This window comes from Haemaphysalis longicornis, unplaced genomic scaffold (genome assembly GCF_048455015.1).
Source record: "Haemaphysalis longicornis isolate Haplotype H1 unplaced genomic scaffold, Haemaphysalis longicornis Haplotype H1 scaffold_1, whole genome shotgun sequence".
NCBI classification, from domain to species: domain Eukaryota; kingdom Metazoa; phylum Arthropoda; class Arachnida; order Ixodida; family Ixodidae; genus Haemaphysalis; species Haemaphysalis longicornis.
Window position 1 is genome coordinate 460222231 of NW_027526203.1, and position 17024 is coordinate 460239254.

General features: G+C 46.6%; 1 protein-coding gene across 1 annotated transcript in view; it reads left to right on the plus strand.

Moving 5' to 3' along the window:
* LOC144156132 (ionotropic receptor 93a-like) overlaps positions 1–17024 on the plus strand; it is a 52771-nt gene that overhangs the window by 33244 nt on the left and 2503 nt on the right. Inside the window, exons 2-13 of the mRNA XM_077687963.1 lie at positions 2445–2606; positions 3235–3495; positions 4819–5036; positions 5615–5767; positions 5913–6044; positions 7043–7252; positions 11949–12058; positions 12540–12627; positions 13111–13266; positions 13718–13880; positions 14608–14828; positions 15743–16005. Coding sequence (XP_077544089.1) covers positions 2445–2606; positions 3235–3495; positions 4819–5036; positions 5615–5767; positions 5913–6044; positions 7043–7252; positions 11949–12058; positions 12540–12627; positions 13111–13266; positions 13718–13880; positions 14608–14828; positions 15743–16005 — 2137 coding nt within the window. The remainder of the gene's footprint in view (positions 1–2444; positions 2607–3234; positions 3496–4818; positions 5037–5614; positions 5768–5912; positions 6045–7042; positions 7253–11948; positions 12059–12539; positions 12628–13110; positions 13267–13717; positions 13881–14607; positions 14829–15742; positions 16006–17024) is intronic.

Consider the following 17024-nt stretch of genomic DNA (forward strand, 5'->3'; position numbering starts at 1 on the left):
AATCAGAGGCCTGGTCATATTACAATGCGAGAGTTTTGATCATTTCTTAACACATAAGAATTTGAAACAGAAATATGTGCGGCACACATAAAAAAATTGGTCCACAACGTTTTATCCTCTATAAAAAACACCAGGGGACGATGAACCGCGCAAATATCGGTGTAATAACACGTGACGTAAGACGTCAAATTTCGCATGTCCACTGATGAACGCTACCAAATGATTACAGTTTTAGAAGCAGCCATGTCGAAACCATTCCTGCGAGGAATATTCAAATTATGGGTGCATTCATTTCTGCATTTCGTCTCACCTGTTGCGAGTTGAATCCTAGCCGGCTTGTATACCGAATAACTTTGTGCCGGAAAATTCACACGGGGCTATATCGCGCTTGTGTCCATTGCGTCACAGAAGGATGCTGTAATCGTAAGCTTGGGGTTGTGAGCTTCAGCAGCTCGGACCAGACGAATAGAACCACTCGTCATGGAGTCGTAATGGGTAGGGATTCTGATGCTCGTCACGACATTGCTGGGTTGAAGCGAGGCCGCTGTTGCGGTGATTGGGGTGAAGGTAGGCTGGGCCCCGCCCTCCACCTACCCGTGCATCTTACTTCGCTGTACTTAAATCCTCTATCACTACTGATAGTCTTGATTACACTACCCCACCGTCCCCACCCGTCACTCAGCATTCCTGATGCGCTCATAGGGCCAAACACATGCCGTCTACGATACCCATATCCTCTACAACATAACCCCTGCAACATACCCCTACAGCTGTCCTACCTGTGACGTCCCCCGGTCTACCTATCGCCTTTTATGGGAACGACCTCACCCCCCTCCTTCCCCAGAGCAGTGGGAGAGTGGGTTGACCACACCGCGGCTCGAAGACCGGAAATACCTGGTCAGTCGGGCCCGAACAGCAGCGCTGGCCCCCGGCCTTCTGAAATGACAAAACAATCCAATTTTTTTATTTCAGATCCGATGAACGTTTTTCGACCTTACCCGTGTGCACTAACTACTTTAAAAGACAACCGGTGATCTAAATCAATGCGCAGCTCTCCATGACGGAAACAAACCTTTAATAGCGCGTGCTTAAAGGGGCCATGCAGACAAAACACAAGTTTAGTTCATTCGAAAGATTGCCTCGTTACTGACACTACGTTTAACGTAAACTTCGCTCAAATAAGCTAAATAAATAGGAAAAAAGGGAAAGGCCATGTGACTCACTAGCTAACTTCCCGCACCCGCTGCGATGGATCAGTGGCTAGGGCGTTGTGCTCTGAGCCCAAGGACGCGGGCTCGATTACCGGCCGCTGCGGCCGCTTTTCTGATAGAAAGAAAAAGCGAAAACGGCCGTGTGTTCGAGGTTTCGGAGCACATTAAAGATCCCCAGGAGGTCAAAGTTAATCCGGAGCCCTCCACTACGGCGCGCCTCATCCCCTGTGTAGCGTCGGTGCGTTAAACCCCATAATAAACCAAATCAAAAAGCTCATTTCCCGCACTAGAACATAGGACGTAATAGGCACAACCGTGCGATTGGCTGATGCCGGCAAAAGCAAACGCAATTTTGGCAGAGCCTGTAAGCTTGCACAAGGAGCTATTTTTGCTTATATGTAATGAATATTCGTTTTATATCTGAAAGAATGGTGGGGGTAAACAATGGAAGCTATGAACGTAAACATAGAAGTACCAGTGCGTACTGCCGTTGGTACTGCGCGCACTATGCTTGTTATAGCTGCACAGCAGTGCGGTGCTTTGGGGTTGTCTCATACGACACTGGCCGAATGGTGTAAGCAACATTGTCTTACGTGACCCTGTTTGTCGAGGTTACCCCATGTTTCCCCAAAAGATTGCTACGTACCGTAACAAAAACAAGCCAGGGGATAATACGGTCAAAAACAAAGTGAAGGCGGACAACGGTGCAGCGCAGTATGGTGGCGTCATCTAGTAGAACTGCCGGTAAACAAGGCTGCGCAGTCCGCTGCAGAGTAAACAGCGCTCTTGAAGTTCGCTTGAAGAGCCGTCCATGTTACGTCATGGCAGACGTCACGAAATACACGATTTTGCGGGAGAATCAAAATTCTAACTCAAATTGATTAATTTCTGAGTGAATAAACCATCGTTTGCGGCCGGACAAGCACTGGGGCACAATAAGACACCCAATTTTTCGAATAAAACATAATTGCATTTTCTCTGAATGGCCCCTTTAAAGTTCCTGCATGTTGAGTACGACGTTCAAATTGGAAAGACAACTGCAGTGCAGAGGGTCAGCAGGGGCAGCAGTGCATGTGTCGGCCGGTGAGATTAGTACGGGCTGGCCTAACTATAAGGGGACACTAACTCAGCTTCTCTGAACACTGGCAGTGCTTATCCCACCACTGGATCATTTGCAACGTCCGCTGAGCCAGGTTTCTGTCTTGTTCTCTCTCCCTCTCTCTTCGTCCGCAGCCGTGGTCACCTCGCCCAGCGTGCAACTTGTGGGCGAGGACGCAAAGGGGCGCTTTCTCGAGCTCCAGGCGAACTACAGCGGCCTGCTGGGAGAGGGCCATCAGTTCCGTGTGCTGGCCGATCATGCCGAGGATGCCGAACAGCTGCCCGCTATTATGGGCAGTAAGTATGGGAGGAAGGACGGCGTAGCGCTGTGCGTCGTTCCTCCTTCTGTTGTCCTGGTTTCTCTTGCGCTGTATTCTTTTTTTTTTTTTTTCACGATGAGTCTAAACCAACTAGTCCAAGTTGCAGTCCTGCGGTACGGTACGTACTCTGCATGCTCTTGTCTCCCATGAGAAATATACAAATGGCCGCTAAGACGTTCGACGGCAAAATTACTACAGCCTGGATGGGTTTGAATATCTGTGAATACCATCTCATTCCCGCTTTGCGAGGCACACTTCATTGCCAGCAGCGCCTCTTCGTCGGATCACTCTTGTCGCCTCGCATCGCTGTTGTATACGAGCCGTTTTCAAAATCTCTTTAAATGAAGTAGCTAATGGGACCGCGTGAAACAATTAACGTCATCGTCATCATCATAGTACTGAGTCGTTCTAGTTATATAATATCTGTAGACGAAACTCATGAATTCGCTAATGATGCTGTCAGTCTCACCCCTACCGGATCCGGCAATCTTATTGGCTACACCTAGGTAATCATTTAAATAACAGCAAGTGACCAGTCGAGGGCAAAGCGGGTAGCGTGCAGTACGAACAAAGGCTTGGCCGATGACACGAGCCCCTTCTCGCAGGGAGCCTTCTGGACGCGGCGTTCACCGTGGTCAACTGCCAGAAGACCCAGAACGCCTTCGATGTGGTCAAGGGGCGCATGAACAGCACATTCCTCGTGTCCGTCATGGACCGCTACTGCCCACGCCTCGAGGACAACTTTGCGCTCGGTTTCCCGGTCGTCGGCAGCGCGGTGGACATCGTGCCGCTGCTGTCCGACCTCAGGAACACCCGCGACCTGCGCCACTGGAAGAGCATTGTCGTGCTGCACGACCCCGATTACAGTGAGCTGGACTGCACGGAGCATACAGCGCTACGTAAAATGGGAACCAGAAGCACGTTTTTAAATAAGAGCGATAAGTAGAAGCTGCTTTTGCAAGTTGCTCTTACCAGTATACCGTCTCCAGAGCGTTCTGATCAATCTTTAAAAGCGTCACAACATAGTAATTCTTACTGCACTTCCTTAACAAAAATACGTCAATTACCGTACCTGCTCAATTGTATTCATATATGTGCAACAAGAGAATAAATGTAGCCTGCCGAAAATTCCATATATTTCGACGTGGGGTACCCACGGCAATAGTAAAATGAGCCCATGGTTTCGACGGCGGGGTTTATCCCGAAGAGGCCGGTTATCCCGCCACCTGCTTTTCGGAGCTCGCACTTCCTCGGCGTTCCACAACTCCGAGCACCAGCCCTAGGACGGCGAGCAACGACTGTACTTGAGCGCCTATATACGTCAGCTCGAGTCCGTTCCGGGACTAGGTTCGGTTTGGCGAAATGAATTTGCTCAAAATTACGCGCGCAATGTATCATAACGTGCATCTTCTTTTTTACCGGTAAAAGACGGAAGGTGGCAAATCAAACGTCATATTTTGTGTTCACTTAATTACTCGTTTACTACAGCCACAATATGCAGGCGTTGCGTCTGTCGGGACCAATCACGGTGTGTGCGAAAGCCATCCCCGTAACAGCATTTCCAGTTTACATCGAAAGCTGTAACTGGTTCACTATGCAGGTACTTTTTCTCACACTTTGTCTGTCACCGTGCGTGCGTACCCACCTGCGCCCGTAGCCCGTATCGTGGCTCACGCGCTGTCTGGCACAGGTTAAAAAAAACGAAAAGATTTGCCCCTTCGGAAGTTGGGCGCGTCGTTTTCAGGCTTCTCTGTTTCTGAGGCGGTCATCGGTTGAGTAACCTAGCATAACGTAGCAACGTCACTATTTTACGGTGAAAGCGTAACATAACGACAGAAAAAACCACAAAACATCCCATCCCTTAATTTTGCCAATATTTTAAACAAACTGTCGGTCCTACGTTGCCTAACAAAGAGGCCCATTCAAATTTTATTGAAAGATTCGTGATGGAATTTTTCTCGACTATCTCAAAATACGCCACGGTGACTGATGGCCAAGGCGCTACTCCACTGAGCATGACGTCGTGGGTTGAATTCCTGGACGCCGGTGTGTGAAGATTTTGGCTCACGTTAAATACTTTCAGGTCGTCAGAACTATGCCGAAGCCCTCCTCTACGGTTCACCTCATAGCCTGAGTGTAGCTTTGCCGTGTACACACTAGTTCAACGGTAAATTCCCGTACGTTTCCAGATCCTGTATACGTAGAAGACATCGTGAAGGCCCTCCGAGGATTATCACCGAAAGTGAAGGCAGCAGCTATCGCAACGTTTCGAGTCTGTCTGGCGGACGTCTGCGATATTGGAACAACATCCATAAACAGCATCACCGCTAGATTTAGCGAGGAACTGCACATTCGCCACTATGTCATTGCTGGAAACCTGACGCTTGTTCGGGGAATACTTACAAAGGTTAGAAAAAAAATCCACTTTTATCCGTCAGTCCACTGAAGTACGTTAGTGTTTGTAGTGTTTGTTTGTTTGATTGATCGGTTTATTTTTTGCGTGAACATCATTTGCGTATTACTTGGCTCAGTTAAAAAAAACCTGCCATGAAAATTCCCATCGGCTGCATGTAACCAGAAACCTCTAATCAAAATTCTCCATCGGCCGCGAACGGGGGTATGCGGCAGCCGTTAGAAGCTTACGGTCAATTAACCAGTTCCCATTTGGCTACAGTGTCAGTTGACACACCCAGAATTTTTCATACCCACTCAGGCGACTGGCCAGAGACGACGAAAGCGGCTCGAAGAGGCTCACTGCCGATTCACCAACCCCCACTGGCAGCGCCGGCCGACATACCCACCCACGCATACGATTTCATAATTCAACGAGAAGTGATGCTCACGTATTCTCACATCTTGAAATAAAGCTTGTTTACACCCGTAAATTTTTTTCTTTCTTATTTCTGAAAACTTCTAACCTAGTCTTGTTGAGGTCCACAATGCCAAGGGGGGGAAAATGATGCACACATAACTGTTTTGCTGCAGATACGGGACAATAACATGATGACCTTCCACCGGGACTTTGTCTGCGTCGTCACCGAAAATATTAACGAAGACTTTGAGAACTTCACGCAGACGTTCCCCGACGGCTCGAATGTTCTCGTTGCTCATGCTGAAGTGGAGGAGGTGGACTGCCCCGTAAGCATTTTAACTCCAGGAAGGAACGTAGCGGAGTCAGCTTCCTGGATTCTTCAGAGATTAAGAAACCCCTTTTATGAAACAGGTGAAGTGTCAGAATTTACGCCTTCGACTGGGTTCTTTCCTTTTTTTTTTTTTTCAACAGGTACAAGAAAATTGCCATTTACCAATTGCCGTTGAAACTGTGGCCAGAACTATTGGAGAGAAACTTGAAAAGGGCACCTACAGGACGCATGATTTCCTTTTAACAAAATTTATTTTTTCTAACACGTCAAAGGTAAGCGACCTCTTTGCTGTCTCACTGTTGCTAATTTTAAAGGTGATAGAACTCATAGGAAAGTTTGTTTTCCAGTTTCATGACCACCGTAACGCCTTTCGGCGCTGTAATCGGTATCTTATTCGCGAAGCAGGATGGCTTCTTATTGCGACACTATTCGAAACCTGATACGATAGCGCAGGGGGAGTGCCGTTCTCCTTTCTGTCCAAGCGTTACGCATGGTTCCTCTCATATGCCAACTCAGCCTTCGCAACTATTCGCAACGATAGAAAATGTGCAGAGAAAAGAATGAGATGGTGACCTCCGCACCCTCCGCCTCAGTTACGCTCAATCCTCATCATAAACCTCCTCTTCCTCTTGCCACAGCTCCGGGTAATTCAGCAGGCCTGCGAATGTTGTCGTGGTTATAGCTGCATCGAAATTTTGTAGGCTGTGCGGGCAGCTTTCCATCGAAATTCATGACGCATCAAGCGCCCATCAAAAATGAAGGTCGAGCTTTTGGAAGGTCTGCGAACTTTGCTCTGTCGAAAGATTGGACTTGTTCTGTTGTAGGGACCTACCTATCATAATTGCAGCGCGTCGTCTTTGTAGTGGTTAAGAGAGACGCAAATATTCTTAAACTGTACGAGAGGTTGCACAACAAATAGAGAGAAAGAGATGATAAGGCTAAGGAAAAGGAGGGAAATGTCGGAGTATTCAGAAGAGAGGGCAAGGGAACATCCTGGCGAGAAATTTTCCAGGTACTAACCGATTTTCCTCCTCTGTGTGACAAAGAAAAGCCACTCGCCATATTGGTGAACTACGTACCGATCATTTGTAAACATGCAGAGGCAATTTCAGAAAAAAAGACACATTAAACGCGATGAACATCGGCTTGATTGCGTCTCAAAAAAGCCAATTGTGTTCCAACTTTGGAGTGGTATGCATCCGCACGGCTAATTTTACTCCCGTTGCGCGACGCCCGGTGCCACGGGCCCCCAACAACGTGCGGCGCCCAGTCGATGCTGCTGGAGAGCGGCCAGTGCGGCCAGTGCTCGCGCTTTGCACTCAAGACGGTGGCCAAGCTGCGCGGCCAGCAGCTGCTGATGCCAATGGGCCACTGGACGCTCGTGTCTGGGATGTACCCTCCGGAGCTGTGGAACCGCGACCTCTTCCCGGGCATCATCGGAGATCTGGGAGGCATCAAGCTCATCATAGCCGTCATTAACGTACGTTCCGAACTGTGCGCACGTGCAGGGAGTTTGAGAACTCATTGCGAACTAATGTTGTGGCCCAGGCGGATACCCCTAGCGTCTAAATGATTATATATATATATATATATATATATATATATATATATATAGTAAAAGAGAAAAGTTTCCTGGCTATGAGGTTAACTGTACGATAGAGAAGTCAAGCTGAAAAACATAACATTTATCATAACGTTTCGACCAGGGACCGGTCTTTTTGACTTCTATATTGTAGTTTGACTGTTTGACTTCTCTATCGTATATATATATATATATATATTTATATATATAAGGTAAGTAGAGACAGGGCCACACGAGAAAACATTAAAAAATAAAAATAAAAGCAAGCTTACTGACGTTTCCGGAAAATGACTTCCTTTCTTCTTTGGTACTCTGAAGAAAGGAAGTCCTCTTCCTGAAACGTCAGTAAACTTTTGTTTTTTATTTTTTAATGTTTTCCTCGTGTGTCTATGCCTCCACTTACCTTATTTTTTCGCGCTCTGTGTGAGATTGTATGCTTCCAGACTATATATATATATATATATATATATATATATACATACATATAAATATATATATATATATATATATATATATATATATATATATATATATATATATATATATATATATATATATATATATATATATATATATATATATATATATATATATATATATATATATATATATATATAAATAAGGGTTGGCAGTCAAGAGAACCTCGGAAAGCAAAGGGGAGGATATGGTAGGTCATTGAAACAGATAAAGAATTTGGAAAGAAGTGGGAAAAAATGCCCGCCAGGTGGGATCCGAACCCACGACCTCCAGAATACCGGTCTGGTGCAATAACCACTACGCTACCGGCGGGGCTATTTTTCCCCTCCACTTTCTGGGGTATTTCTGTCAATGCAATTTTTTTCCTGTGCTTGGGGGTGGTAGCCAGCGCCACTCCGACTTCTCGGGGTGAAGGGGACCTTTTTTTTAACCCCGGAGTTTTTAACCCCGCCTATTTTTTTTAAAACCTGTCGACTGAACTTTGATCAGCCTGTATATATATATATATATATATATATATATATATATATATATATATATATATATATATATATATATATATATATATATATATATATATATAGAAACAGAAAGGCAGAAAGGGAGATCAGGGACTTGTTGAATTAATACAGAAATAAGGATAGGCAGTTATGAAAGTCAAACAAAGCAAAGGGGAAAATGTGGTAGGTCATTTATTTTCCTTGCGACAGAGTTTTTTTAGAGAAAGAAAGAAAAGGAAAAAAACTCATGCCCGCGAGGTGGGATCCGAACCCACGACCTCTAGAATACGCGTCTGGTGCGATGATCATTTGACCACTACGCTACCGGTGGGGCTATGCTCCCCTCCACTTTCTCCCTTCCGCTACTTACCCGACGCGACATCTCTGCCCTGCCTGTGAAGCGTGCTCCACCACGCACAGAGTTGTCTTGTACAAAGTCATCCTCCAGGAACACAAACGTGCGAGGCCCGTCTGAGCTCGTCTTCTGTTAGACACCCAGTTCCTTCTTGTCTACTAGTACTCTTAAATAGCCTCATAAAATGCTCTATTATCAGACAATGCGTGCTGCGTCAAATAGCGTGGTTGTGCGATATAATGTCAACATTCGTTTCGGTTGCGCCCGCACTATATTAAAACAATGATGACAAAGCCTCTGTCACTTTGTGAAAAGGATACACTTGTGAAAAGACTACGGGCCCATTGCCCGGGAAGGGCGATGGACCGGAAGTCTTTTAACCCTAGCGTTAAAAGACGGCCCACGTCAAAACAAACGCGTGTTTGCGAACACATTGATTCAACTGATTTGTAGCACCGCGTGTCTCTACGCGTCCACGGAGAAGTTTATGGTGCCTAGCAGCTTCACGTTCACACACTGCCGGAAACACGCGGTACCGTCGCTTTCCCATAGTTGCAAGGATCACACCATTTTGCCGAGCTCGCTGTCTCCCTTCCTGCAAACGGGCGAACTCACGTTCACGGTAGGCAGCTTTTTGTTGTGGAATTTTGTTCAGCTGATGCATTTGGCAACACACTGAAGGAAGCGACTATGTGAACACACTTGAAAAACACCGCAAGCGAAGCTAGCGATCGCGGCTTATGACGTCGGCGCGTCGTGGTTTGCCTTTTCAGAGGCCATTTCTAGCTCGTTGTGGTAGGAAGGGTGGCCGCTTGGGCTCTACTCTCTCTCTCTCTCTCTCTCTCTCTCTCTCTCTCTCTCTCTCTCTCTCTCTCTCTCTCTCTCTCTCTCTCTCTCCATCAATGCTACGAGTTTTTGCTTTGTGCGTTGCGTACAGCCGGAACGATACCTTAAGAACGGCACTGTAGAAGTAACGAAAGTCGAGCTAGTTTAGCGCTGTTAGAAACATGCTGTAGACGCACTTCTCCCAGGCACGTTTTCGGGGGAAAATACTCCAGCTTGTGTTGGACGCTTCGAAAAGGACGACTGAAAACTCTCCTCAAACGCCTGGCGGCTGAATGTTGTGCAAAGGGCTCGATAAAATGCTGGATTGTTTTGCCGCATTTTCTCCGCACCTCTCTGTGTGAGCCAGCACGTTCAGACCGCACCTTACCACTCTTGTACCCTGTTACTAAGGCTTCGTAACTCGCGGGTTTTAACACACGCACGCATGCACACTGCACACACCCACATGCACATACACATACACAACACATACGCACACCCGTACAAATAATCGCGTGCGCACATGCCATAACTAAGAATTACAATTGCTCAAGGGGTTATTTTTTAAGCCAGGCAATTACCGGTTCCTTGTTTGTTCCGTTATTCGGTCATTACCCGCTCACGTTTGTGAGTGGGGATTGATAGATAACGCCTGAGGTTAATTGAATGCGACATTTCAAGATTGTTTTCTTGAGCGCAGCTCCTTAAATAGCCGTTGCAATAACGGCAAGCATAGCGAGCCGGTATCTTTGCTTCTTCAACAAGATGGAGTAGAATCCAATTGGAACATGACACACACAAACCCGCCGCGGTGGCTCAGTGGTTAAGGCGTTGCGCTGCTGAGCACGAGGTCGCGGATCCGGTTCCTGGCCGCGGCGGTCGCTTTTCTGGTGAAGGTGAAAAGCGAAAACGCCCGTGTGTTCGAGATTTCGGCGCACGTTAAAGATCCCAAGGTGGTCAAAATTAATCCGGAAGCCCTCCATTACGGCGCGCCTCATCGCCTGCGTTGCGTCGGCGTTATACCCTACAATCAATCAATGGAACATGACACAGAACGGAAGGGTTGTTGTATGACACAAAAGCAGTGTTTGTTGAGTGGTTTTTCCTTGCTCAGTGCCAAATTTAAGCGCCGCAGGTAAGGTGTGTGCGTTTTTTCTTTAGAGCATCGTATTGTAGTCAATAGCAGGAGGCCTTAATGTGCACAAAAAATAATTTGTGCAGAACTAGCCCACGCTAATTGGCTACTGTGATACACAAAAACGTCATTTATCTTTCGCTTGAAGTACCATTGAAATGTCTGTGTGCCAGAAATATAAGCTTCCCCGCGCCATCGAAACGGAAGACAGTAGGAAATTGGTGTTCAGGGCCTAGGCTCACAAAGCTGTGTGCGCGTACGATATGGCAAAAGCAGTTGGTGATTGGCCAGCGCCCGTGCGTCGTTGGTTTATCGCGAAACCTTAGACGATCCAAGGCGCCTGCCAATCAGAAACTCCTTTTGCGTTCGAAAACATTTGTAAAACTGTTCTCTCGTAACAACGGCTCGTGATTCGTCGGATTCTTGCTTAAGGAAAAAACGAGCGCTAAAAACCAGGACAGAAAAAATGAAGACCGATGAGACAGATGCGTTACTAGCAACTGATTTATTCCAAGGAAAGACAGTGGTGTAAGTAGCTCGTCTACAAACACACAAACATGCACCAAAAAATAAGAGATCTAAAAAGGTACGATAAAAACCAAATAACCGCTGCTGAAGACAAGAATCAGATGTTTTTATCGCATGTTGTCTAGGATCCGGTACTCATTCGAAAACAGTGAAGGCGATGCTTCACTGATACAGCCTGCGCTATTTTTCTGAATAAAATACGCTTCACGCAGTTCTCGCGCCACGGTGTTTCGACTCTTTCCTATAATGATTGTTTCAGTCAGTCGCGGAAGGCATCCTTTGCCGCACTCGCGGCAGTGATGGGGCAAATGCGATCCGGTGCCATTCTTCATGGAAAGATCATGTTCCCTGAGGCGGTCATTTACGCATCGGCCGGATTGTCCGATGTACACCTTACCGCAAGTGAGCGGAATTTGGTAAATGACGCCAACTTGGCAGCCCACATACTGCGCACCACGTTTTCTTTGCTCGACAGATCGACTTGACGCCAGAAAATTCGGCGAAACTAAGGGATTAATGTTCGCGCACGAACTGCTTTGCGGACATTACGTTCGTTACTGGTGACTTGCTTAACTTCCTCAGATGCTTCAAAATTACGCTGAAATTTTGAGAGGCCGTCATGTTTTGGTAATTATTACTCAGGTCTGTTGGTCGATCAGTCTAGTTCGGAGAAATGCTTCCAGGAATAAAGTTTGACCTGATTTCGGAAAGCGTACAACGCGCAGGTTTGATAACAACTCATTTTGTTCCTCTTCTCTCTTTGCCGACTCGCAGGACCCTCCCATGGCATCAGTTGAAATGTCCGCAGACGGAAGAACGGTTAAGAATGTCACCGGGACGATGGCGGACATGATTGCATCACTTGCCAATGGACTCAACTTTACGTGAGGATGAAAGATTGGTGGTTTCTTCACTGTTGGTGTTTCACATGACTGCGCAGGGTCATTAGTGCGAGGAATGGCGGTATGTTAAGTATACTTAAGCTAATTAACAGAGGAGATCGCTTTCGACTTGAGGGGAAGGGACCCACTGCGGTGCGGTTACTGCATATTCTACTAACAAGGATGGCTATTTATACAGTGTTAGAGACTTGCCACTGTTGAGTAAAGTCGAAGCTCCGTGGGCTACATGACTCTTTATTTTGTTTATCCGCCACTTGGCTTAGATGATAACAACTTTTAACATGAGTGGCTCGTGTGGGCGAACTCACCAAAAAATAAGCAAATGTGTAATGCGACTTCTTAGGTGCACAGTTAGGCAGAACATGGTCACACACAGTGAATTTCTTGAAGGCCTATCGCAGAGCTCAAGTCACTACGCTTACTTTTCCCTCTTACAAGTGTGCTTTTTTCTGCTTTAATCCAGCTACGAGTGGAGGGTACCAAAGGAAGCGATTCCAGGAGCGTTCGAAAATGGTGAATGGAACGGCTTGATTGGAATGCTTCACAGACAGGTACGCAGAACCTGTGAGCTCTGGATTTTGCGTATTAAGTATGAAGCGCAGCTGGAAGGACTGCACGTCGCGTCGTGTTGGGGTCCTTTGCTAGTTGTCATGTTCGCTGGGCTGTGTGCTGGGCAATACACGCGCATTGTCCGGTACACGGGAGCTCACATGTCAAACTGTAGCTGTATACGCTGAATTCTCGCTGCTTTCTCCTGGTAGTGGTGAACAAGCAAAATGACGAAATATAAATGATAGCAGAACCCTCCCGCGGGTTGCTCTGGCGATGCGAAGACATTTAGCGAACTAGCATTCTCGAGTACAAATCGCGGGCGCGCATTCGGTATCTCCAACTTATCCAGAAACATTTAGCACTGGTGTAGTGCATATGATAGATAGGCTTCAATGGTCCAATGATCGCTTTCAGTCTATTGAGTAACCAGCTTTCATGTAGGTGTTTCTCGTAGTAAGCGAAGCGTTGAATGATATTTCCAGGAGGCCGATATCGCAGCGTATGGCTTTTCGGTAACAAAGGAGCGGTCGGAAGTTGTGAACTTCACGTCCGCCTACGATGAATCTCCGTACAAAATTCTCGTGCCGAAACCGAGAGCGAACTACAAGTACCTCTTCCTAGATCCGTTCACCTGGGATGTAAGTAATCATCTTGTCCCTTCATGCACTCTCTTGATTTTCATCCGCTAAAATGGACAGGACAGCACCGCTGCACATGCACGATATAGAGGTTGAAAACTTCACTGAGATTCTCTAGGGGCGCCCCTCTTCAGCCTTGTGTACCGGCGGTTGTCTCCAAGGGGTCAGTGCTCATTCCCTAGCCACGGCTGGAAATGCTGCAGCGTATCATCACCCTGCTTTCCCAGGGAATACGTGTGTCCGCTGTGTCTATATACGGCCTTCCGAGCTAAGTTTCGTTCGGAACACGTATTTACGGGGGGTCACGCTCGAAATGCACGAGCTACCTTATAAGGTCGCAGTGTGAGGACATTTCGTCTTGCACCTGCTTGGAAGGAACGAGGGCGTGCGCACAGCGTATACGTCGCGCGAGTTGGCCGAGTGGCGAACTTGGTGCCCCGTGACCTTGCAGACCTGGGTGGCTGTGCTCTTCTCCCTGCTGCTCATTGGCCCCGTCCTGTGGGGCATCCACTGCGCCAGCCCATATTACGACTACTATGGCCTCCGCGACAAGAAGGGACTCTTCCTCCTGCAAAACTGTGAATGGTATTGCTTCGGAGCCATCATCCAACAAGGTGTGTGATCGGAGTCCAAATGCTCGCCCGGTCCTCTTTTTTAAAATGATAAACTGACCAAAAATCTCCATTGCTTGTTTTGCACCATGCATGAGATGGGAGTAGCCGGCATACCGATTTTTTGGTTGCAAACGAAAGTTACGGTGGCCTTTGGTGCACATTGGGTAAAAAGCTCTGTGTTGCATTGTGATTTAAAAGTGCGAATTGCGTGATCTACCGATGACCACACAGGGAACAGGACACAATGACAGGCGCGGCTCTTGTGGCCTGTTCTCCCTGTGGTGTTTGCGCAGTTTACGCTTGTTGTTAAGGTGCACCAACTCGCCCAACCACAAGTCATTCTAATGAACATTAGGTCGTGGGTGCGACTCCTGGCCACGATGGCCGTTTTTTTATGGAGACAAGAACCAAAAACACCGGTGGGCTGAGATCCACTGGCCAGGTAATATCATCTGGTAATTGCTGCCAATCATTTGGTAGCAATGATCAGTTTGGTCAAAGCCAAACTTTTACGTTATTACCAAGAAATTATCAAGGGCTAAGCACACAGCGACAAAATGCTCAAAGGAAGCTCAAACTTTCTCTTTAAAATAGCTGAGCCACCGCATTTGACAAATCTGCCGCCTGCGTACCAAAGTGTGCTCAGGCGCACCGAAAATCCCATCCGTTTTGCAAACAAGTCTAAATAACAAGGGAGTGTGTCAAATCCTTGTCTCGCCGCGTGCAGGCGGCATCCACCTGCCTGACGCCATCTCGGGCCGCATCCTGGTGGGCTTCTGGTGGCTATTCGTCATCGTGACGCTCACTACGTACAGCGGCAACCTGGTGGCCGACCTCACCTTCCCCAAGATCCGGAACCCCGTGGACAACGTGGATAACCTGGTGGCCCACCGGGGATACATGCGCTGGGGCGCCTTCAAGGGGCAGGCCGTCTTTGACCTGCTCAAGGTCTCATCCTTTCATTCCATTTCATCTCACTTTCTTATTTATTTATTTTATTTACAGATACTGCAGGTCAAAACTTTGACACAAGCAGGAGGGGCTTATACAAAACATAGGAATGAAACGAGTACGAAAGGGAACACAGGCAATAAATATATCAGAAACCATTCATGGCACCCTGCATCTTATACACATGTATTACAAGAGCAGCACGGCAGAACACATTGATTTGAAAAAAAGATGACGCTGTAGCGCTTCTGCAAAATCTTTTGATTTTAAAACATCAAGAGGTAAAGAATTCCAGTCTGCAACAGTCCTAAGGAAAAAACTGTTTTTGAAGGCATCTGTTCGAGCGAAAATGTTTTTTTTTTTTTGGAAAACCGAGAACACTATAAGTGTTCATTCTCATTTGTGACGCGGTGACAGGCAAGCTAGAATCGCGTCAGGAGAATTCACAAAGCCTTCGACGTGACACCAAGCCAGCAGAGACGTCAAAGAATGGGTCGAAACAGTTGTCGCTGGTGGTAATGATGTCTAAGTGCTTACTCTCATTAGCAGATGCGTTGTGCGATTGCGTTGCAACGGGGAATATTAATAGAGAATGCTTTCCCGATTACGAAAAAAAAAGCTTTTTTACGGCTTACACCAGAACTAAATGTGTCTTTACTGCGCTTACTGGATAACGAATAAAGGAAACAGTTGTCCCCTGTGTTGACATTACGAGAATCGATAACAAAAAAAAAATAAACTGGCTTTTTGATAGCACTGGGCAGCATGCATAATCAGGTTAAGCATAGGAAAATTCGCCCATGTATGGTAAGAATAGTGTGTTCAGTGAGCGTGGTCAATGCACAGAGCTCGGTGGAGCTCGGCGAGCCCTGTTGCACGTGCGCGCTGAGCCCGCTGCGTGTTTCGCACAGACCCAGGAACGCGGGGCGCTGAAGACCCTGTCCGAGCGGATGATCACGTTTGAGCCTAACCACGAGATGTGGGTGCTGGAGCAAGTACGCCTCGGATACATGGCGCTCATTGGCAGCGAGGTGACCATGTTCCACTACCTTGGCCGCGAGCTCAATCGCACCGGACAGTGCGACTTCGCCGTGGCCCGCGGCGAAGTCATCCGGGACGTCAAGTCCCTTGCCGTGCGCGTCGGCTTCCCGTTCCTCGAACGCCTCAACAACGAGTGAGCACCAACGTTCTGCCGCCATTTTTCGTGCCTTGGACGGTGATGAATAGTAGTGTATTGACGCAGCAGCCATGTGCAGCTGCGTATACTATATATATATATATATATATATATATATATATATATATATATATATATATATATATATATATATATATATATATATATATATATATATATATATATAGTATAATAAAGAGTCGGATACACCGCAAGAGCAATAACAAACAAGGTTTACTTACGTAGCGGCAACGGGACTTGCCTTCATCAGAGTAAAGTTACATGATTTCGACAGCAAAATCATGTAACTTTACTCTGATGAAGGCAAGTCCCGTTGCCGCTACGTAAGTAAACCTTGTTTGTTATTGCTCTTGCTGTGTATCCGACTTTTTACTTATACTATTTCTGCGCGCTTTGTGAGTTTATTTCTTTTCTCTCTCTCTCTCTCTCTATATATATATATATATATATAGGGAGAGGGGGAAGGGGGAAGACATATGGTATTTATTAAGATAAACAGCTGAAGTAGAGGCCCTCCCTACTATTCTTTTGCTAGCGGAACATCTATTACAAAATCAAGAAAAGGTTAAATAGTCGCCCCAATATAGGCATGAAGTATCTGGTGAGTAAGCCTAGTGCTTCCCATACGTGAATGACGAATTGAAACTTCCCAGAGGGTTTCCGTGAGCTTACAGCTCCTCTGCTCAGGCAATATAACTTTTACATCATGGCGCTTGTTTTAATTTCTTGGTTCCAGTCACTATTCCGCACCGTTCTTTTACTTTTCTGGTGCGAGAGCTTTCGTGACTGAAGTGCCTTGAACAACACCCCTCAACTGTTCAATAGACTCTTGAACAAAGAAATTCTACTGAGCTTATTTCAATGATGCCCCTTTTACCATCATTTCCAGTTCGTTATGATTTATTGCTCTGTCAACTTTAACTGTAGACCGAACCACCAGAATCTCAATGTGAACACACAGCTAAAGTATTTCTCTAAAATTAGCTCCTGCGTTT